At 36.2% G+C, this 24,545-nt stretch overlaps 1 protein-coding gene across 4 annotated transcripts in view; it reads left to right on the plus strand.

Moving 5' to 3' along the window:
• SOX6 (SRY-box transcription factor 6) overlaps nucleotides 1-24,545 on the plus strand; it is a 460,797-nt gene that overhangs the window by 374,498 nt on the left and 61,754 nt on the right. For 2 of the 4 annotated variants that reach the window (XM_039851521.1, XM_039851520.1), the window contains exons 10-12: nucleotides 4,346-4,495; nucleotides 9,987-10,170; nucleotides 13,133-13,320. In XM_039851521.1, the coding sequence (XP_039707455.1) occupies nucleotides 4,346-4,495; nucleotides 9,987-10,170; nucleotides 13,133-13,320 (522 nt within the window). Of the gene's footprint in view, nucleotides 1-4,345; nucleotides 4,496-9,986; nucleotides 10,213-13,132; nucleotides 13,321-24,545 lie in introns of all 4 variants that reach the window. The other 2 variants (XM_039851522.1, XM_039851519.1) reach the window with 1 other exon arrangement.

A 24,545-nucleotide genomic window follows, 5' to 3' on the forward strand; every position in this document is an offset into this window, starting at 1 on the left:
GTGTCACTAATATCCAAATGCAAGATAGGTTTTCCTTTAAGGCTAGTCTCAGGACACAGAATTCTAGAAACACTATTAGGGGTATATATTTATGGATTTGTGAAATCTTCATATGACTCGCTTAATCAAATTTATTTAGAAGACTGGTCAATGAATTGGGTGGTAAACCGTAGAAAAGCTTCTTTGTGTCTTGGTTTCAGTTCATTGCTCTTTGTAGATACTTCTCTTTTTGAGACAAAGTCTAAAATTTTTAATGTGGCCTCTCTGCCTCTTCTTATGCCACTCCGCATTCACTCAACAGTCCTGCCACATTGGCCTTTGTAAAGTTCCTCAAAAACGTTGCCTCCTTTTCTACGTCAGAGCCATAATAATTGATGTTTCTTCTCTGGAATGTTCTTTATCAACCTTTCCATATGGATAATTCTTACTTAAAATGTTACTTCCTTAGAGAAACTATTCTGATCCTCCAGACCATGTTAAATACTTTTGTTAGATAGTCTCTTGACATTCTGTATTTTTCTTTCTCAGCACTTATCTTAACCATAATTCATAGTTACTGTCTGAGCATTTGTTTAATATGTTTCTCTTCCTAGCTCCATAAAAGCAGGGGCTATTTCTGAGTTGCTTGTTAAACCTCTAGTTTTTAGCGCAGTGTTTAAGTTAATAGTAAGCATTTAGTAAAGATTTGTCTTTTAACAAATTCATCGATGCTGGAGATGTGCTTGAAAGGTGCAAAGGTTGGTTCAGCATATATCCATTTGTACTTTAAATGATAATATTGGAAATGAGAGCTAGAGAGTTTTTCTTCTAGCTCCAATACTAACTAGTTGTATGATCTTGGGCCTGCTGTTTCTATTCTCTGGACTTCAGCTCATCAGTAGAATGAGGAGGTTGGACTAGACTAAATGATCTGTTAAGGTTCTTTTAGTCCTAGGTGCCATGTATATTATTGTTCAGCTTACCAAAATTTTAATGCTGACTACTTTATTAAAACTGAATTAATCATAAAGGTGGAATACTTTTAGCCATAAAATAGTAAAAGCATTTCTGAAAGTACTCCTATAAAATATGAGTGATTTTATAATTTTGAAAAAATATTTAGCTAGGCTCATTTTTACATGCATGCACAGCATTTATTTTATATATCTTGGATAAAGAAACAATTCAATATCCCAAACAATCACTGAACATTTTTCAAAATTGAAATGAAAAAAGTCTATATTTACAAAAACAGCTTTACCAAAGTTTAGATGTTTTTAGGACTTTGGCTAAGCCTGTTATAAGCTCTACTACGCTGCTGATTTTTAAATCGTCAACTGTGTTTGAAAATGAATATTCATTATTATTATGATTATGACTATGAACTATGATCTAAGAATCCTACGTAGCATGACATTTTTGTAAACCCTTACATGATAGTTCATCGGAGTTCAAGAATTTTCTAACTAAAGCTATTTATTTGAATAACTATTTTATGTTCTTTAAAGAAAGGATGCAGTTGCAGTTAGAGAAACTTTAAATTTACAAGTAACTAGACTGAGAAGAAAAATTGGTACTGCTCTGTAATTACTGATTAAGCAGTAGAATTTGTAAAAAAGTTTAAGACAGGTCAGTGAAACACAGTTATTGAGCAGCTCTCTAGTCAACATTTTAACAAATGACTTCAAAAGAATCATTTCTTGTGAAACAATATAATTTAATTTGGACTAAATTTATTTTCCTTTTTTTTTGACTCAACACCGTAAAATTATTCATTACATCTATGATAAATATAATCATATACCACTTCTGATGCCTCATTTATTTAGAGAGAATATCCTTTCTAACATCCAGTGATTTTATATACTGTATGTTAATTCAGAAAATATTGATTGGTTATCTTTAGTTGCAAGGCACTATTCTTGATGCTAGGTATTAAAAATAATTAGGTTGATTGTGACTTTAATAAGCTTATAGTCTGTCTAAGATAATAAGACATACGTGCATAACTAAACACAAGGTTTAAAAATGTGAGAAGCACCACAAGAAAGGTACAAATCAAGTGTTATGGATCTATATCTTACATCTCCTCCAGAGCAATATGCTTGTTCCAAGACACTGAATCTGCCTCAGCACCTAACACAGAGCCTTGCATACAGAGCATATTCAATTAATGTTAGCTTAGAAGATGTGGTATCTGTGAAATCATTTTCTAAACTTGTACCTATTCACCAAATGAGATTCTGTTTATCCAAGTCAGATCGAAAGTCTTCATTCCGAAAAAACATGATACTTGTATCTAAAATAATATATTTTGTTAGACAGAATGTGAAAATTTTGTTTTCACGAGTGCCTCTATCTTTATAGCGGACTCTATTTTCTGATTTTATTTCAAAAACTCATTCTATTAAATCTTATCTGATATCCTACTGTTCATTTTACGTAGATCTGTAAGTTATGAGGAATGCGATCATACTTCCTCATGACTCTCTTGTATCAGTGATCACAACCCACAAGGAACTCCGAGGAATCACAATTCAGAGGAATCTCAGAGTTCTTGGGGGTCTTACCTCTCTTAGGTATAACCCACTAGAAAGAGATATAAAATAAATGGTCATCCAAGCTTTAGAGGAAGCAATGGATACTACTCTATTTCTAAAAAGCAGCTGTATTGTTCCAGCAACCTGAAAGATTGCTGAATTTAGGCAGCCTTTTAAAAAATGGATTTGTTTCCAAAGACTTGTTTTTCTGCTTTTTTTCCCACTCATTGAAGTTCTCTGAAGGACTTGAAATTGAATAAAATTGACTTTCTTCTGATCTTGTGAATTATTGGGGTGAAATGAAGGCATGAATGATGTCTAAGGACTGTTGCCTTCCTAAGATTTCATGACTCTTTAATACTCAGTAGTAGGGCATTTGCTCATGACACCAGCTACTACGTAGCCAACGCTTTTTCAATTCTTCATCCTTTCCACTCCTTCCAGTATAGAACTTTTCTACACTGGCTTAATCCAAGCAGAAATTTTTCAGAAGCTTCACTTGTGCCCCTTCTGAAGATACCTGGCTGAATTTCAAAGGAAAAGGATACAACAGAGTAAAAAGGAAACAGAAAAGAGCGTCCCTTTTACTCCCCCAAGTTCTAGCAGTTTGACTGACTCTTACTTGTGAATTTTTCTTGCCACTTAGTCATTGCACACACAGAATTATGAAACTTTAATTTCTTTAGAGGCTTGTTATATTAGAAAAATTGTTCCAAAGAAAGCAACAATCATGACATAAGCACATCTGGCTCTTGCAAATTATTCTTTATTAAGCTTTCATTTAATTACATGTGCTGAAAGGTCTGTTTTTGATTACTGTAATTTTTTTTTATTTGTCCATCTGAATGATAGTAATGCTGGAAATTACATACAAACCACCTGTTTTTTCTCCCCTACTAATGTGGCAAAGTTTGAGCCATTTTCTCTGTGGTTGATGAACTAGGAAGCTTTCTATTTATTATGATAGAAATAGGACTATCAAGGTAATGGCTTAATCTTGATGACAAGAAGAAAAAAAAATATTTGAATGGAGTTTTCAAGCATTAAATAGTTTTAAGATTGAGATGTCTGAATTCTGGTTAACTAGCAGATCTACATATTCATTTATTGCCAGTTTCACCCAAAACCTAGTAAATTGACAGTTAACGATTTAACATCTTGTGCTAGGAAAAAGAAGCTTGATTTTTATTTTATTATTATTATTATTTTGTCACAAATCTGGCTGTATTCTCTTAAGGGGTCTGTTATATGCTGCTTCGAAATAAGACCCTGAGGAAAGAGTCACTGCCATTGAGCCTCAGGGATCTTGAGGGCAGCACCCTCCTCACCCAGGAGGATCGGCATCCCCAGGGAAGCTGGTCAGTACTGAATGAGAACAGTGTTCTTCTGGGAATCCCTAGGAACATTCAGATTCCTTTCTTAATTCATGAATATTAAACTTTCAAGAATGGACATATCAACATTTAAAGAACTTTTTATAAAGATTTTAGGTACTAGAAAGAATCTCTGAGACTGTTTAGTCAAATTCATTTTTGTACAATGAAAGACACTGAGTTCTGGAGTGATCGAGTCCTTTGTTCACGGTCTTAAAATTATTACTAGAAGGACCAAGGACAGAACGATGACTCCCCTACCAGTAATTGTTCTTTCTGTCACATTATTTGGTCTTTCTGATTTTCCTCTTTAAAAAAAAATAGTGAAAGAGAAATTGCAAGGCTGAGAGATGTAGTTATCTAACAATACGGTAAGTTTTTGTTGGTTTGTTTTTTTGGAACTCCATTTCAGCTACATTTAAAGAGATAATGTTTGTCTTCCCTGTTTTGCAGCAGCTCTATGCCGCTCAGCTGGCCAGCATGCAGGTGTCACCTGGAGCAAAGATGTCATCAACTCCACAGCCACCAAACACAGCAGGGGCAGTCTCACCTACTGGGATAAAAAATGAAAAGAGAGGGACCAGCCCTGTAACTCAAGTTAAGGTACTTGCTTTGCAGGATTGTGGAAACGGTTTGGAAAATAGCTTCACAAGAAAGGTAGTGAACCAGGCTGTGTTGGGAATAAACAGCAGGAAGCACAGCAACATAAAGGATCCCCCCAAATGCTCCTCTTTATGGTAAATTTCATGATTGAGCACTGAGAAACAGGTGTTTCCCTTTTGATAACAATAGTGCCATATTGTGAGATCTTTACCTAAATCTGCCAACTCACTTCTCAAGAGTTTTTCCCCTTTGGAGTCTAGCTTTTATTTTTTAATGTTTATTGGCATGAGTGGCCATGGCTTTATTACCACTGTTTGTCATAGACTTGCAACACTTCTCTCAAAGTTTCTTAAACACGAAGAAGGATCTCAAAACTTTAGATTTAAAAAAAAAAAGAACAAAAAAAGAGCCTGGTGCTGGGCTTTATATGGCTTGTTGATTAAAGATCTCACCTTCAAAAATAGTTAGAAAGGTCGGCTTTGAAGAATGATGGTATCATTACATAATCACGCTTCGACGTCATATAGTTGTAATGAGAGAAAAAGGCTCTCCCAAGTTGTTACTGGGACATTAATAGATACTTTTGCTCACTGATTTCAGTGTCTTAAAATGGGGCAGCCAGGACATACTTAGCGACCGAAAGAAATTGGTGATCCATTCCAACTTTGTGCTGCAGCTGTTACCTATAGGTGGTACCGGTTGGTTTTTATGATTGCCTTTCCTTCCTATATTGAAATAACAAATTCGAACAGCTCACAGAAACAATTGTTTTGTATAATTGACTTATCTATTTAAAGAGGTATACTAAGCGCAGATGGATTACTGTAATGTGCACAGAGTACTGCATTTGGAGAAAATTTACAATTATTAAATCTTCACATGGAAAATATCTAAAGCCAACAAAACAGCATTGTGTGCTACAAACTCACTAAAATTGTTTTATTCTCTAAAATTTGCAGATAGGAATTCTGAGATTTCAGAAGAGTTGTTTAAAAATATGGATCCCAAATACCAAAGATAAAAAAATAAAATAAACATCATTGAAAGAAGTAGTTCTGCCTGTGCCTTACCCAAAAGAATTAACTAAATGCCACTCATGCTCTTAAGTTCTCCAAAGAAATAGATGGACATTTATGCTTTGTTGTTTACATTTAATAAGATGACATAACTTATGGAAACAGACTATCTATTTTTGTGTTCTAAGAGTTTCTATTTGTGAATAAGAGTCAGAACACTACAACTCAAACCAAAGCATTTCATTTAATTATACTTGTTAGGGTATGAGCATATCAAACATCAGGGACTTGAGATATTGAGTATTAGGTATTTTAACATGAAAAAGTCACTTTATGAGTGAGTTGGCCAAATGGAACTGCACCAAACTAAGCCTTTACTGGATGAGTAAAATGTTCCCTGGTTAAATTCACGTTTATATCTGCTTTTACCATTCCAGCTCTGTGGGCCAACTGAATTTTATTACTCACTTGACCACATGAAAATTCTTAGGGAGTTCTCTATATAATTTGACTTAACTGTATTTTATGTTAATAACAAAGGAAGCATTTCTTATCCTTATTAGTTTGTTTATTTTATGCGTGGGTAAAAAATATAGACCGAGACATAAAACAAATGTTTTAAATTTTACAAATAGCTTCTCTCTATTATTGAAGAAGTTCTGAGAAAAATCTCATAATTTTCTAATTGGTAGAATTATGGTCATTAAAATACTCGATGTTTCTGTCTATAGTCATTTCTTTCCCTGAGTATATAACATGACCGCATCACAAAGGACATAGTTTGCTGAAGGTAACAGAAATAAACACAAATGGTTTTATGTACCTTCTTTTCCCCAGAATTTTTATTTGCTATAATTGTCAACATCAGAAGTTGGAATGCTTCTGTTCAAATGTCAGTTCTGCCACTTTTACCAGCCTCGTCACGTTGGGCAGTTTACTTCTTTCTGCTTTAGTTTGTCTCCTCCATAAAATAAAAGTTGATATTATTATGAGTCTTACATGAGATAACACATCCTCTAGCATATAATGAGTATTCCATAAATGTTAGTATATCGATGATGATGATGATCTGATGGTAGTAAATAAGATGGTGGTGGTGATGGTAGTAGTAGGGCTTGTGATTGACATTTCTAGATGTATACCAAGAAAGATCCTAACAAAATACCTAGAGGATTTCCATTTTTCAACCACGATGAAGGAACAGAGACCAGATTTACTCTCTCAGCTTAAACAACTAACACTCAGGGTAAAATATATAAAACAGTGGTTTTCAGACATTTACAATAGAAGTACAGAATAGTGGTTCCTTACAGACGAGAAATAGGTGAGGCAAGCACGATAGTTGTTTCAGCTTACTCTCTAGAGAGAATTTCCAGGCAATAGGACAGGGAGGGGTACCCACACTGAGTTTGGCAGCCTCCCTTAGTAAAGAGACATAGTTTAGAGTTTAGGGATGTCCAGGTAGATGGAGTTTGTGAGGCAGTGTACGAGAGAGGAGAGAGCTGCACACTGAAGAGTGCGCACTGAAGATCTGCAGAAGGTTCCCCTGCATGTAGCTGAGTATTGATCAACATGCATGATATGTGGGAGAGAACTTTCTGAGGCCAGGGGAAATACCAAATTAGCAGACAAAACAATTCTGAGGTTCACAGAGGACTGAGAATGGTTTGTATTCACATTAGCCAGAATGTAAATATCTTCTGACAAATGGGACATCAAGTCAAGTCCTCAGAATGGTATTACTTGAGTAGTGGGGCCAAATTATCCCTAGATTAAGAGCTACTCTGGACTTGTCTAACTAATCTTAAAAGTTAGCTTAGAAGGATCAAATTGTTCTGTGTCTCAGAACAAAGTCTACAAATATTTAAAGGTATGCACAAACTCTGATACCCAACAACATCAAATTTATGATGTGTAGCATCCATTCAATAATTACCAGGCTTTCATAGGAGCAAGAAAAGAACAATATTGAGGAGAAAACTCAATCAATAGAAACAGACTCCAAAATGACATATATGATCTGAATTAGTAGATAAGACGTTAAAAAAAACAAAGCCATCATAAAAGACTTACAAGTATAGCCAGGTGAGGAGGAAGGCAAATCTCCTCCCTAAAAAACACCTACAAAGTTTCTGTCAGGTCAGGGCAGGCTGTGAGGACCAACAGCAGGCCTGCCATTGTGGAAAGGGATTTACGTGATTGGGAGTTGATATGCTTCCCATGCCCAGTGGCATTGTTGGTGGAAGTGGTAATTATTGAATTGTAAAAATAAATAAATTAGGGGTATATCCAAAGCTGAATACAACCAGATGCTATTAATTCCATATGTTCAGGAAGGTGGAGGAAAACATAAGCATTATAAGGCAAGACATGGAAGACCTACATTGAATGTCGGGAGATGAAAAATACAGTGTTCGAGATAAAAAGTACACTGGATTAGCACTGTTTGAGATTAGCAACAGATTAGACGTTACAGAATAAAAGATTAGTGAATTCAATGACATAACAGTAAAGCTATCCAAAGTGAAATATATGGAAAGAAGACAGTGCCTGGGACATCAAATGACCTAACATATGCAACTAGAATGCCAGAAAGAGAAGGAACAGAAAAATGTATTTGAAGAAGTAATAGCTGAAGATTTTCCAAATTTGAAGGGAACTCTGAACTCAGATATCAAAGAAGTTCAGTGAACCCCAAAATAAAGAAACATGGAGAAAGTGAACTAAATATCTAGCATATGAATCACTATTATTTAGATATGCATAAAGGAACTAACTAGTCTAAATACTTTTTGAGATCAGAGCAAAAGGAAGTAACTTGAATAAGCATATTGGATAATTTTAACATTCATAACTGTGTTTCCTACGAACCTATACCATGTCTGGGTAAAAAGAAAAGAACATTGCCACATAGATGAGCCTGATTACCTATTTCCTACCATGACCAAAACAAAACAAAACAAAAACAAAAAACCTAAGGCATCACTACATTACCAAATGACTTATTTTCTCTGATAATATAGTAGAAAAAGGGTCTGGGATTTGTAGTCTAATAAACTAGAATTCAAATTTTGTCCCTTCATGTATGGCTTTGGGCAGTGACTGTATCACCCTGTCCTCTGTCCTCTTCTTCCTTTGTAAATTTAAAATAATGTTACCCAATGTCATAGATTTATTGATAGTTAAATGAGCTAATATATGTGAAAATGTCTAGCATAACGCTTCGTATGTAGTGGCTCCTCTGTGCATGTTATTTTCTCTTTCTAATTGTTTCTGGATAGTATTTTCTGGCATCCTTTTTTGTTTCCTCTTAAACAATGACCATCAGTACTGGAAGAGACCTTAGAGATCAGCTAGAATCAGTCCTTTTCTTTCTACAGAGGAAGAAATTGAGCTCCATAGGGGTCACAGTTTTGCCAAGGGGAAGAGTGTTCTGTTTCCAAGCTCTACTGTGTGTTTTTAACAGTGACTTTAAAAGCAAGTTCTCTGTGCCTTCTCAGGAGCAAAACAGGAATTAACATTTGCTGACAATTTTATTTTAGAACACAATAATGCAAATCTTAAAACTGAACATTTAAATGAATATGCTCATATTACACTAAATTTCTAGAATGATGGAAATGTTATGGGTGTTTCATGGCAGGATAAATGAGACAAAATAAAGGCAAGAAGCTTAGCTTTCAAGCTCCTGGTTAAACTAGAGTTACAAGCCAGATATTTGAATACAGTGCTCAGTATAGGGCAGGCATCTTAAAATAGACATTCTGTAAATATATGGAGCAAAGAATATAAAGAGACATCACTTTAGACATGAAAAATAAATTGCATGTAGCATGGTATGTAAAACATAATTATAATGTGTGCTTGCTCTTTGCAAAAATTAATTTTAAACATGAATAGAGACCAGAATATAGACCATGAAGAGTGCCCACACCCAGAAAGCCACATAGAAGCCATGCTGTGGCATGCGGTTCCCTGGGCAGAGGCCCAAGAGATCAGAAGAAGGCCTTCCGTGTTTCCATTTTTAAAGTACTTGCGATTGTTTGATTTAAAATATATATTAAAAAATTAGCTGCAGAGCCTATTTATAGTTCCAGGAACTTTTTAGAGAGAATGACACAAAAGCACGATAGAACTGCAGAAATTTTAAATAATTCTTTGTAAATGCCCTAGGTTAATTTAGATCCCTGAAAACACATTAGGAAATTAAGCTGTAATGTGAGCTAATTCAGATTTTAATTTGGCAAAAAGAATGATCCAGCTACACAGTTAATGTAAATAGAAGCATAACACAGGGAAATTAATGAGGTTTCCTTCTGATGAATCTTCAAGGAGGTAGATAATTAGCTTCTTTTGTTATTATCGTAGGAGAATGTGGCATTGTCTCTGAGGTGTAAAATAACTGTGGCTTACTAAGTGATAATGTGCTTCATTTGTCTTTTTAAAAAATAATTATTTATGTTAACCTCTTGTAGGATGAAGCAGCAGCACAGCCGCTGAATCTCTCATCCCGACCCAAGACCGCTGAGCCTGTCAAGTCCCCAACCTCTCCCACCCCGAGCCTCTTCCCAGCCAGCAAAACCAGCCCTGTCAATCTGCCGAACAAGAGCAGCATCCCCAGCCCTATTGGAGGAAGCCTGGGAAGGGGATCCTCTTTAGGTAAATGGAAAGGTCAACACCAGGAAGAGACTTATGAATTAGGTAAAAGAAAGCAAACCTGTTGAGTCATGACTGATCTTTATTTCCAAAGTGTTCTTAGTCCAAGAAAAAAAATAATAAAGTAAAATCTATTCCACTGAAACATAACTCAATTTGGTGTCTTGGATGATTAGAACTTTTGGGAAAGGCCATAATGTAAACCCTGATGGGATGGGTTCTTTAGATGATGATGAGTTAGATCCAGCAAATCAGAGACTTAGGAATTTTTGTGTTTGGTCAGTGCTTTGCTGCTAAAGTAACTCTGAGCAGAAGGAGTGACTATGAACCCTCCGAGGACCTGACCTCAAAGATGCCTGCCAAAACTCCAAGATTCCTTTGAAATTTTATATTTTCTTTTTAAAATGTGTGTGACTTTTACATCCAATCCTATATCAGTTTGCATTAAAACAAATATGAATGACATGTTTCAGTGACACAATATGAAATAAAATTGGAATCATATAAGACGTGTTATAATGATCCTCTGGCTTCTCACACTCTCTGATATATTGCCAGTTATCTCTAGGAATATTCATACCCCAGTGTGAGAAGTATAGAGGAAAAATATGGCCTTTGGCATCAGACAGACTTTGACTAAGAGCCTTCACCTACTACCAGTATGACCCTGGGAAAGTTATTTAATATTTTTGAATTTGGTTTCCTAATCTCTGAAAAGAGAGTATTATTAACTAGCTCATAGATTGTTATGAGAATTAAAAGACAAAAAATGCATATAAAGTGCCTAACATGGTATCTGGCACCTAAAAAGCATGCAATTTAAAAACACTGGACTGAATGAATACCAACACATTTACATATAATATAGAACGAAATAATAAATGTGAACGTATTCGTCAGTAGCAGAGTGCCAAATGTCTTAACATTATTATTACCATAGTCTTTAAGTCTCCTAATTTTTAAAGACACAGAGATTTAAAGAGATTAGGGACTGGAACCAGCATTTCTGCACCATATTATCTTCCTCACGTTATTGAGTCCTGGAGCCCGAAATGCTTATTATTATAAAATAATGTGTAAATGTAGCCATTTACAGTTTAAAAAACATTTTGCCTATCTTATCTATTTGACTTTTCACAGTAATCTTATGAGTTAGGTAGTGTAGTAATATTACCCTCGTTGTAGAGTAAATCGTGGCTCTTACAGGTAAAATGACTTACCCACAGGCATGTAGCTATTAATCAGCAGAGCTAAGACTAGAATCCAGGTCCTCTCACATATAACGGTGCTGTTTTGAGGAACTCACAGTTGGGATATTTGCTGAACTGTGCAGAGCCTAAGTGAATCTTCCTCATTGAAATTGGCACGTTAGGAACCACATGGCAGCCTATTCTAATTTGAGTCAGGATGCCTCTTTCCATGGCTAGGAGGTTTTCAGCCCAAGCCAGTGGTATCGCTGTGGAAGAGAGAAGTGGATCATTTCCAGAGTGTGAATGCAATTGCTGGATTGTTGGAAGTTATGAGATGACCAAGAGCCAATAGAAGTAAATAATAGACTTGATTTGAAATGGGCCTCCTATAATCTGCTTCTGAGTTTTGTTTGGAAAGCATTTGCTTGCTATTCTGAGCATCATGAGGGACAAGGATGACTATGTCACAGGCCCTGTTCTTATGGGGTTTATACGTCAGCAGAGCATATTTCTTAGATCATGGCCTAGAAATAGGCCGAAGTAATAGCCCTCTGGTCCAGACAATATTGGATAGAATTTTTATCAGAAAAGCTGCAGAGCAAAAGGTGTGAGTTTTCTATACTCTAAACAGTGACTGACTAAAAATTTTTTCCATAGATAACCTTGGGAATATTTTCTAAACTCAAATGCATATGCACATGCACTGCACACACATGAAAATGTGTGTGAGCTTGACTATAGTCTGGTTTCCTCTGTCCTGTCTGTGTGAGGTGTGTGCATGTGTGTACACACACACACACACACATACACACACATATGCTATGAAATGCTCATACCACAATACAAACAAGTGGATCATGTTCAGCTTTACCACAGCAGCTGAAATCTATCAGTCAGCAAGCAATGGCTTTCTTTTTGTCTAGAATTGGAAAAGATTATCTAAAGTATTAAGTTTAACCTATAGTAAAATGCAAGATACGGAGGAAAATTAGTCAGTTTAATTTTGATTTTTTCCCCACTGTGTTGCATAGAATATAATGAAAGTAAATATTTATCATTACTTTATTTGAAGCTCTGTACTTATGTGAAAACTATTCCCAGTCATACAGCCTCACTATCACGAAGGCAGGAAGCTGAGAGCAGTGGGTGTTCGGGTTGGGGGCAGGGAATGGGTTGTCATTCTCTTGGTAAATAACTGAGGCAGCATGATGAGTAGAATGCTTCATTAACCAGCCAGTGATTGGGGAATGGAGAGTGTGGTGTATTCCTTCACACAGCCCCTCCCCTCTCTGCAGTGGACATATGAACACAGAGATATAGATGTCACTAAAGTACACATGTAGACTCACAGATTTTTCTGCTAGACTCATAGCTTTTCTGAATTAGCACACGAAATATAATGGGCAGCCTGATATCTCTGTACCCTTCCCCATCCCCTTCTTCCCCACTGCTACTCTCCCACCGATTGTTAGATTTAGCCAGAGCAGATAAGTAGATACACTCACAATTTGAATCTAGGAACCTTCATCTGTGAGGTGGGTTGACAGCTCAGATAAATTGGCATGCTGGGGTATCCTCCAAGAGCTAAAAGTCTCAGCACAGCTTGGTTGCTCTGGCTTTCTGTGCTCCTTGCACAGTACTGCAATTTTCTTAATGGTAAATGTGCCCCTTCCTTGTTCAGAGAATGTAACATTCCATAGGGGACTGGAGAGTGGCAGTATTATTTTTAAGATTCTCACCTCACAAGCTTTTAATAATGCATCCTGTGTATGCAGATATCCTGTCCAGTCTCAACTCCCCTGCCCTGTTTGGGGATCAGGATACAGTGATGAAAGCCATTCAGGAGGCTCGGAAGATGCGAGAACAGATCCAGCGGGAGCAACAGCAGCAACAGCCACATGGTGTTGATGGGAAACTGTCCTCCATGAATAATATGGGGCTGAACAACTGCAGGAATGAAAAGGTAAAACTTGCTTCCCTCCTCCACTGGCCCTGCTGGACTCATTCGTTCATTCTCATCCGACTCTTTCTGGGCGCTCAAGCATCAACCTGCAGCCAGAGATTTGGGCTTCCAGCTTGAGAGCTGTCTTGTATCACACTCAAGCATTCCTACTGATTAACAAATATACCCTTTCCCACTTAGTGTAGTGTAGGTTGCATCCCAGGCACCCAACCAGGTACTCAGCCTACCTGCCTTTTGGTGTCTTTCTGTCCCATTCCAAAAGTCTTAGAAATATCTTATAATAAAAGTAATATATGAAGTTATTAGAATAAGAAGAAAATATCAGAATAGTAAAAAAAGGAAGAAGCATATATGCCCATGATAAAGGCTAATATAATTACTATGACTAGGCATTGAATTTATTACTAAGCTTCCTATCAGCCAGAGCAAAAAAGTAAAACAAAGCAGCTTACAAAATGCATTTATGAATTTTTTGATTCAACAGATTATTTATCAAGTGCTTATTCTATAATAGATGCTGTTTTAGGCACCGGCAATACAACAGTGAATAAATCAGATAAAAATCCCTGCTCTCTTAGAGCTGACATTCTAATAAGGGAACACAGACAATGAAAAAATAAACATTAAATCCATAAGATAATGTCAGTATATTAGGAGGTGAACAAGTGCCAAAAGATAGATAGATTCCCCAAGTGTAGGGAATAGGGAGAGAAGGGGTTGTTCCTTCAGATGAGCTGGTTTAAGGACTCTGAGGAAGAGATGCTGAGTAGAGACAAGAATCAAGACATGGTGCAGGCCATTTGAGGAGCAGGGGGAAGGGCAGCCAGGCTGTAGGAGCCATAAGCACAGAGGTCCTCAGAGTGTATGTAGGCCAGCGACAAGGAGGCCCGTGCGGCCAGGGCGGCGTGAAGGAAGGGAAAGCGGTAGGATGGAGCATGTTAGACCTTGCAGGCCCTGGAAAGGCTTTGCACTCTTGAGTGATGGGAATTCCGAGATGGGTTTTATCCAGGGCAGTGGTATGATATGATTTACATATAACAGGATCATTCTGCATCATTCATGATGGTGCACTACAGGAGGTTAAGGATGGAAATAGGGAGATGAGTTGAGAGGCTTCTGTAGTACATTGGGTGAAAAATTCTGATTATTTGATGAATCCTTGCTATTCCTTGGCTTGTTGCTGCATCATTCCGATTTCCGCCTCCTTCTTCATGTGGCTGTTCTATTGTGTCCCTGTGTCTCCAAATTTCCCTCTTCTTAAAAGGAGTTAGTCATTGGATTTAGGGTTCATCCTAATCCAGTGCGACCTTATTTTAATTTGATTATCTCTGTAAAGACCCTATATTCAAATGGTCACATTTCAGGTACAAAGGGCTAGGACTTCAGTATATTTTTTGAGAAACACAATTCAACCTGTCGTAGTGTGATATAGAGCCATTACTCATGTCGAATCAACCTCTCATCTTTGATTGATCTATATTCTTCGGGCACTCCAGGAGACAACTGGGGAATAGGGAGCTGAGAAGGGTTTGGAAGGGATTGGAGTATGATGAAACTCTCGAAGCTTGTCTCCCAGATCTCCCAGATACAAGAATCTCAGAGTCTTCACTCAGATTAAGAAGCTTGCCTCTGGAAGTGTTGACTTCCTAAAGCTTAACAAATAATTAACATCATTAATACTGATGTTAACATTTATATGTATAAAATATTATGTCAGATTAATAGAGAAATATTAACATATATAATATTTAAAATTGATCACTATTGGAACCCCTGCCTTATTAATCCTTTTGGCAGGAGGTTCAGATCCAAGTGGGAGAGAGACCGTCTAGGGGAATGGTGGGTCTTTTGGTGCCTGTTAAACTGTAAACTTTTATATACGTGGGACTTGTCATGCACATGCCAATCACTGGATCTGTTCAATCAATTAAGTGACTCGTTCCTCCATTAAGTGCTCCATCCTTGGCAGTGGGTTCGCAAGGCCCTTCTTTAAGAACTGCCTGAATAGAATGCCACATAGAGAGTGAGAGTTCAGGACGACAGAGAAGAAAAGCCTTGCCCCTAAAGCTCTTCTACTACTCTGATATTAAAGATAAACACAAAGTCATTCTTTTGACCTACAATGCTGTCTTCTGCTTAGTGGGAACACCAGAGAATAATAGCATATTTAATCAATGTAAATAACTTTATAAGATCCTTTTTTGGGATCTGGGTAGGAAAGCGAGTTTTGGCATGGAGTTACTGAATGGGAAATTGGATTATTACAAGAGAATACGTGTGCCAAGGATCCTCTCCCACTTTACGGTTTTGTTAACGATTAATCCTAAAATTAATTTGAGAAAGATATCAGTGATTTGAGTCTTTTTTTATTTATTAGTTTTCAAGTGAAAGTAATGTATGTTTACTGAAAATTCTAATAATACAGAAAAATACAAGGTGAAAAGCTAATTACCCTCCTCACCCCATTAACTACCATTAATGATTCAGAAATTTTCTCAAGTAGTAAGAACCCTTAGTGATTCAGAAATTTCCTTTGCATATATGAGAAAGTATCAATGAGTTTAAAAATATAATATTCTCACTTGGAATAGTAGTCACTGGGTTGTCACTTACCAGCTGTGTGATATTTGGCAAGTAAATTAACCTCTCTGAATCTCAGTTTCTTCATCTATAATATGAAGGTAGTAATCTGGGTTACAATGTAATAAGATTATATGGCTATACCTAGTGCAGCTCCTGGTACAGAGTAGGAACTTTCTTTTGTGTGCCATACCTTAAACGGAATCATTGGTGACCTTTGAATATATGGAACAAATATACTGTTTTGTCACAGATATGACATCCTCATACAATAGTGGGAGGGACAGCAGAAGGAAACTAAATTTTTCAGATGTTGGCGTATTGGCCAACTCATTTAGTTAAACTCCTTTCCAACTGTTTGAAGAGTTGATCCACAAAGCTATGGAAACTTCAGATTTATTAAGTTAGATCACGGTTTCTCAGCCTTAGTATTATTGACATTGTTGACACTATAATTCTTTGCTATGGGGGCACTAATCTGGCCTCTACTTATTAGATCCCCATAGCACTCCCTCCTTTTGTGACCACCAAAAATGTCTCCAGGCATTGCCAAATGTCCTCTATTGAGGGAGGGAGGACAAAATTACCCCTAGTTGAAAACCACTGGGCTAAATAAAATATATTTAGAATGAATCCACTTCAGAAACTTCATTCTACACACACACAAAAACAATTTCATTAAAATAGCCGTACTTATTGTTAAATTATGAAAAATTATTAGCCTTTGATGAATGTTATGAATGAAATATTTCTTTGAAAAATACATCTAGAAATTTTTTTTTAGAATATTAACATGGAGAACATTTAAAATAGAATGTGTATATATGCCCTTTAGTTTTGGGGAGAAATGAGAAATACATTCAATATTGTTGCAGCAACTCTTTCAGTAAAGCCCCTTTGTCATATTAAGCAGGCTTAGAATAGCAGCATCCTAATCTGTGTGCACTAAACCTAATAGTAAATTGGTACTGGACACACCTTGCTTCCAGCAGTGAATCTGTCTATCAGTGTGACTCTAGATTATTGAATTTGTATTATTGGTTGGAGTTGAAGTTCAAACTTAAGATGCCATTAACTTCAAATACTACAGTTAGTTTTAAGTATTTCTCATTGATTTTACTTAATTCATTTGGAGAGAAGAAGTCTGAGGTTCTGAAATAATAATGCCTTTTTTTTTTTGCATTATAATACAAGAGATACATATAGGCGAGAGATTAGGTTAAGACTGAAAATAATGATAATAAATGTAAACAACCTAAATATAACTGAATATAACTGAGCTTCTAATGATAAGCGGCAAAGCGGCTTCTACAGAACCAGAAAAACCTTGGTTTCCTAGTAAAAGGGAGTGTTGTTTGTTGTCTCAGTAGATGATTTTAGTGAAGCTGAATTTGGAGCACTGGAAAAATCCGTTATATTCAGGGATATTGTGTTCATAAGCTCTCCTTAACATGATCTCCCTTCCAAATACTGTCACTGTTTTAAACATATATTTTGTGGTTTTGCAGGCTTTGTTGTTTCTAGAGTCAATATTTATTAGTTGCAGCCAGAAGAGTAAATCAAGAACAATATTAAAGGACTCCTGTGATGGTAGCTTTGGCTCTCTTATAATCAAAATATCCATCTTAATTTTATGAGGTTCCATAGTACACTAGTTTCTCTTCTGAGGATCAGATTTTTCTTGAGGTCAAAGAGGGTAAATATATAATGTGCGGTAAGATTGATGAAATGGATTTATGACAAATTCAGTTTAATTGTCTTCAAAAACTGTCTACTTTGGAATTATCTCAGTTTTTTTAAATATAAGGATCCATAAATCAGATTTATGAATTTGTTCTTATAACCTATAATATAGTTTTAGAGAATTTTTCACAGTATTGCTGTCATAAAACCTTATAATTTATTAAGCTTACCTGGTCACTTTCTTTTTTGGAACATTCTTTACAAAGACTTATGCCACAGATTTGGGTTTCCTGAGAAGCAGACGATGAGATGGAGATTAACAAGCAGATTTACTAGGGAGGGCTCTTTCTGATTGCTGCTGTGGAAGGGAAGGGACAGGACGGGAGCAGGATTGGACAAGACCTCAGCCAACCCCACATGAAGCTTCGAGGCCGCATAGTCATTCAGAATTGTCCCAGAATTGACAACCTGTCTGAGGTCTTAGTTGGGTGGAGGGGTAAGCTTTTGTACACATGTGCCAACCAGTTTTTGGATGAGAACTGCACTGGGAAGGGGACATGACCTTGGATGAGGTTAATCTCTTTAGCCGAGGCAATGCCAGCAGCTGAGGGTGAACTACTGACAACCTCCCCTGCAGCCGAGGGAATAAATCTTTCAGTTCTGAAGGGGGATCTGGGCAATGCATCACAATGTCCACTGTAGAGTGTTTATGTGATATTTAGTAGCCCTAGATGTATATAAGACATGCTTTATATATATCATAAATGTAGGCAAACACTACATAGGTGTGAGGTGCTTATGTCTTTGTTAACACATATGGAATCTCATATACATCCATATGAATACTTGTTTACATGTGTTTCACTTTATTGGGTAATCCCTATTTTGGTGCTTTAAAATGAAACATTGTTAACCTCATCAGCCAGAACAGCACCAATGGAGTTGTTTTGGTCGGCTGCATCACAGGATAGTTAGGGTCTGTTAAATATATAGATTGTAGGGACAATAGACTGTAACGGCGCCTTGGGGGCTGTTATGCTCCATCATGTCAACATAGCTTCTGTGCATAGATTGTGAGTGTCCTGCCAGCAGAAGTCTAAGTTACTGCCCTGGGTTTTAACTTTCCACACCAAAAACACCAACCATCTCCAACCCGTAGTACCAATACAGTTCGGTGATATTGTAGGCTAATAGCTTACCAAATTTAGTTGTTTTGACATCTCCATGATATAATTTTAGTCATGACAATATACAGAGAATTTAAAATAGGATGCTTCTAAGCGTCCTTAGAGCTAAGCTAGAAGAGAGGCAAAGCAGAGTAGGCTTTCTGAGTCTTAAAGTATGTTCTGTAACTTTTCTGACCTTCTTGGTAGTTGAATGCTGACATGGTGATGGATTACAGCATGTTCCTGCATGGGTATTATGTAACTTGGGAATCCAGTTATTTTGCTCATCTTAATCATCTTGAGGAGCCAGTAGATCACCTTCTGATCAGAATTGCCCATAAATAGGCAGATTACACATTCATATACATATAGCCTGAACTGTCGTCACCCTTATCTTAGGAGAATCTCTTAAGAAAAATGCTTGACCTCATTGGGTGGTAAAGTGAGCTACCGTGGACACTATTGTTACATCTGCCTGCCTCTGAAGTATATTCGTGGGATTAAATTGTAGAGCAAAAGAATTGGGGGTTGGTGGGGGCGGGGGGGGACATTATAATTGTTCTGGTCTAATCACTTCAATTCACAGATGGGAAAAACTGAGACCTACAGAAAGAAAATGACGATCATGGTTACATGGTGGGTTCATGACAGAACAGGAACTAAATCTCAGCTTTCCTAATTCTTAGTAGTATTTCTGCTTATAGAATAGTACCAGATTAATTCATTTTCTATGAGGTATTTAAGCCTATTACATACCAAAGTACTTTTTACATTGGCAATTTCAACCCTGTGATGGAATAAGAGAGAGTAAAAATAAGAACTATGAAGCAGAAAAACATTGAGCCCCCTGTTTCCTGTATGATTCTCACCTGTCTGGGTAGGTCATTGTTCCTTGGCATGACGTCCATTGGTTCTGGCTCTGGAAAGAAACCAGTCAGGAAACAGAAGATTGAATGATGCTAATATAGATGAAAAGATAGAAGTAATGGCTAGACCTGGAGGAGTAATGGAATTAGAGGCCTCATGGCATGGGTTTTGGAGTTGATTAATCCTGGGTCTCAGTTTCTAGGGTTAACCTTGGAAGTAGCCTGTGCTGTTTGCTGTTATTTAAGTAAGTTACTTAACCTCTGTGAGTTTCAATGAACATATCTATAAAATAGAGATAATTATCCTTTCCTTGAAGGATTGCTTTGAGGAAAAACATATGTAGAGCACTTATTTGGCATAGGAGATGCTCCATTAATATTAGGACCTTTTTCTCTTTAAGACCTTAGACAGGTTGTCAAATCTGTTGTTAATTTTGTTAAATTTTCACTCTTTGATTCTGTCCAATGATAAATGGATTAATCTATTGCTTCTTGGGGCCAAAATGTCTTAGGATAGAATAGAAGGTTAGTAAGAAGCTAATAGGCACCTTATTACAAACTGAAGGTATGCATTTTTCTTTTTCATTCTTTGAATGACCTGTGTATACTAGCTACCTGCTAGGATCGGGCCACAGCCTACATGATAATGTTCAAATTTGATTATATTAGTGTGCTAGGGAGCTGTTGTTCCTATTAATTTAATATAGTCTTCAATGTATTTCCAGAAAATTGGAATTTCAATCCATGATTTTTGAAAATACTTAACCTGATTTTTGATAACTATATGCATTTTTCATGCCAAAATGATACTTTTTCAGTCAAGTAACTAGGAAAATAATAATCTACTCACTGGAGCACATTGTAAGCTTATTTCTATTTATTCAAAAAAACAGTTGTTCCTTTTCTGCAAGTGTAGATTCTTGCTCCTCACCATACTTTGCAAAAATATCAGAATAGTATATCAGTATTACACTGATGTAATACTGCCCCCTTTTACTAGAAACGGAAAACATTCTGGACATCTTCTATTTCACGATGTCAATTGGCACAGCTCCTTGTTATTTATACAATTGATTCAGATATTCATTGTTGCATGACAGGATAAGTTCAAACAGATGATCAATGTAGCCATACAATAAATGAAAGGAGATTGTGAAAAAATTATTTAGTGAAGTGTGTTTGAAATGACTAGTGAGCTTTCGTTGTTTCTAAAGGAGCACCTAGTGCCGATTAATCAGGATGGTTGTTTTTTGTGAGCATTTGACTAACGTGTTCAACTGCAGTGCTTTTTTTCTATGTCAACCTGTTCCCAAGATAACAACAACTTGTCCTGAGAGGGATGTGGACATATTAGACATTTTACAGTATGCTAAAAAAAAAATATATATAATTTTAACATCCTCATTTGCAAAGCAGAACAGTTGTTGGTTTTTAAAGAACATTTAGTAGTACTTCTCACATCATGACAAGAAATATTTTTATAGTGCTTCTGTGTTTCAAAATTGTTATCACATATATTGTCTCTCTTGAACCTTTCCAAATTCAGGGATATAATACTACCCTTGTTTTGCAGTTTAGGAAACTAAGACCAGGTCTAGATCACTGTATTCCAGCATTTCCTCTGACATCTCATTTGTTCTCTACATCTCTGCGAGATAGACAGGGCGATTTTACTTAAAATCTAAAAGAAGACCTGCATCTGAGTTTCAAACATCAATTTTAATGAAGTGAAGGCTAAAATCATGAGCTAAAGAGGTCTACCGAACTATATATGCTTCATGCATATTTCTTTGAAAGAGATAGCTATATTTATACTTGTGATAGTGTTTTTCTAAAACAGGATACACAGATCAAAATGCTATAAAATTATTAAAAAGTGTAAGTTATATTAATTTTAGATTTTACATTTGAACCAATAACATTGGGCAACTGTGCAGTGCTGTGTATAGGCTCCTGGCTGAATATAATCATTAAGTTCCTTTTATTTCTGTTGTCAGGACTACTTGATTGGTTGCCTAGCTACAAGTTTAAGATCTAATTCATAAAAATCAACAACAAACTTGTTTGGTTCCTTTCTTCTCTGCACGTTAAATGGAAAGAATGGTGAGAATTTATATAAGTTTACCAGGTTCAAGATACTTCCTAGGAATAGGGGTGGGGATAGAGCAAATATAGAGTTTTAGTTTTGTTTACAAGTGACTTATATCAAAATGCCATGCCCAGCGAATGGATTTCCCAGTAGGAAGGTTAAAATTTAATACATCACAGTTAATAACTTTGCATAAAGAGTTGTTGGTTTGGGTGTATATGAAACAAATTTACTAATAATAAGGACTTTATAGACCTAACCTCCCACTATGGCAGGTACTTTCTAACCCTTAATTTTTCCAGATCTGATCTCTTAATCTTTCTAGATCAGCTGTTCACAACTCTGGGCCCCTTTACACTCTTAAAAATTATTAAAAACCCCAACGAGATTTTATTTATATGGGATACATCTATCGGTATTTATCATATGAGATAATGAATCTGAAGAATTAAAAATATTTATGTAGTTATATGAAAATAACAATAATAAACCCATTACATGTTAATATAAATAAAAGTTTTGAATATTAAGTATAGTCTTTAAAATAAAAAAAACTAGTAAGAAGAATAGCTTTGTTATATGTTTTTCTAAATCTCTTCGATGTCTGACTAAGTAGAAGACAGCTTGATTCTCATTATCTGCATCTGCATTCAATCTTTTGCTGTATCACAAGGCCATGTAGTTTGTAAAAGAAGAGGAATGAAAAAGACAAATAATGTGTTAGTATTATTATGAAAATATTTTTGGTCTAGCGGACCCTCCGAAAAGGCCTTTGAGATTGCCAGCGGGGGACTCTTTGCATACATGCTCTTCTAGATCATACGGTGCATACACATGCAGTGTGGGTTTTAATTGCCTTCGCCTTAACTTAAGAACAGCCTTCACTGATCAGTGTAAACATTTAGAAATGATTATTGGTTTTGTTCTATTTGAATTAAGGAGAAAACCGTTAATTAAATTATATTGCTTAAATTTATACCTTACCTTCATACATGAACAGTTTTGGGTGATTTGCAGTGATACATATACTAAAACAAGATAAAAACTGAATAGAGAGGAAATAGTGGGAAAGAAAATTAAAAGTAGGAAAATAAGGTAAATTAATTAAAGCTGGGATAAGATAAGTGCATAAAAAATTTTGTCATACATATTTACATGATTGCTAGAGATGATTGTGAGCTTCCTGGTAACCAAGCAAAAGGAAGTGTGTCACAAGTATTTCTGCTGTATGAGTAGAACAGTTTCTCAGGAGAAACATGTGTTTTCTCCTACGGGTCCTCATAAAAGCTTGAGACATACTCCAGAATGTTTCTATAATATTTAGTTAGAGAACTATGATAATTTTGCAGGGATTTTCTTAACAGACCTTCTCATTTATCTTTTAGACCCATCTATTTTTACCTAGCTTTCTTTGTCTTAGAGTATTGTGACTGACAGTGCATTTTTCCTTTGTCCCATGAACACACATTTTTTTCAATCCCCTTACATTTTAACTAAGTCCTTACTATATACAAAGCACAGTATTGGATATATGTAGTGAAATAGTAACCAGGGTTAAATCCTGGCTTTACTACTTACTAAATTAATACCTCATAATAAATATTTCCTCCCTTCCTTCCTCTTTCTCTGTTCTCTCTGTCTCTCTCACTGTCTCTCTGTCTTCCTCTCTCTGTGTGTCTCTCACTGTATCTCCCTCCTTTTGTCTCTCTGTTTCCCTCTCTCCCCACTCTCCTTTCCTTCTACTTTCTCCCTCCTTCTCTTCCTCTCCCTCCCTCCCCCTCCTTCAGATCCTCCCTCCGCCCCCTCGTCTCCCCCTTCCTTTCTTTGTTTCTAGCTTCCCTTGATTAAGGTTGTGGATAAGAGCAGAAGATTTGAAGTCAAGACTGTCCAAGTTTCTCTAAGAAATGAGCATATTCATAGTTTCTAAGCACAAGCAGTGGTTATTTAATAAAATAATCCATGTACCAGGCCTTGTCCACTGCCCGACATATAATCAGTAGAGAGGGAGTTTGTAATAGATTATCGCTGTGGCTAGTTCAGGTTTATTTTTATAGATCATTGTGAGCCATTAATGGTGTTTATAGATGGGACACATTTAATCTGAACTATATTTTAAGAAGAAATAGGAGAGAACTTTAGAGAAATTTGTAAAAGTGAAAAGAATGTGTGTTTTGGAGTCAGACTGACCTGGACTTCAGATTCTGGTTCTATCTATCACTCACTAGCTCTGTGACCTCTCTGAGCCTCAGTGTTTGCATCTGTGAATAATAATACAGTTTCTCAGTTGTTCGGAAATTAATCAGGAAACTATAAGGCAAGTTTCTAGGACTATGCCTTTTAAAAAAAAAAATCCATGCCTTTCTCTTATGTAGGATTTCCAAGAGCATGTCTGTAGGGGAAGCTTCGTTTGAAATTTATTTAAATCCGCCTTAGATTATTTTGCAATCCTACCCTTCCTGAGCTTAGAACCTGTCCTATTGTCGCAGAAGCAGACTTTTTCAGTGGAAAGACAACCGATATGCAGAGAAAGGATGTGTTACAAATTTCGTGTCAAATGGCTTAAGGTTGTATCACCCTACATAAGAAAATTTATTAAATATTCCAGAAGAATTCTCAACCTCCAAATTGAATCAGTTCCACCTACACGGCCACTCAATATTCTATATAATTTAAAAATATCTGAGTTATAGAAAATTTAAAACACATGTTATCAGGAATTTTTCACTTTTTTAAAAAAAATGCACATTAAAGAAAAATATAGTTATGATTCTCAATTGAAACAAAATATTAAGTTTGAAGTCATTTGATTACAGAGTTTTAAAGATAAGAATGAGATTATTA

This window comes from Pteropus medius, unplaced genomic scaffold (assembly GCF_902729225.1).
Source record: "Pteropus medius unplaced genomic scaffold, Ma_sr-lr_union100, whole genome shotgun sequence".
Lineage (NCBI taxonomy): Eukaryota > Metazoa > Chordata > Mammalia > Chiroptera > Pteropodidae > Pteropus > Pteropus medius.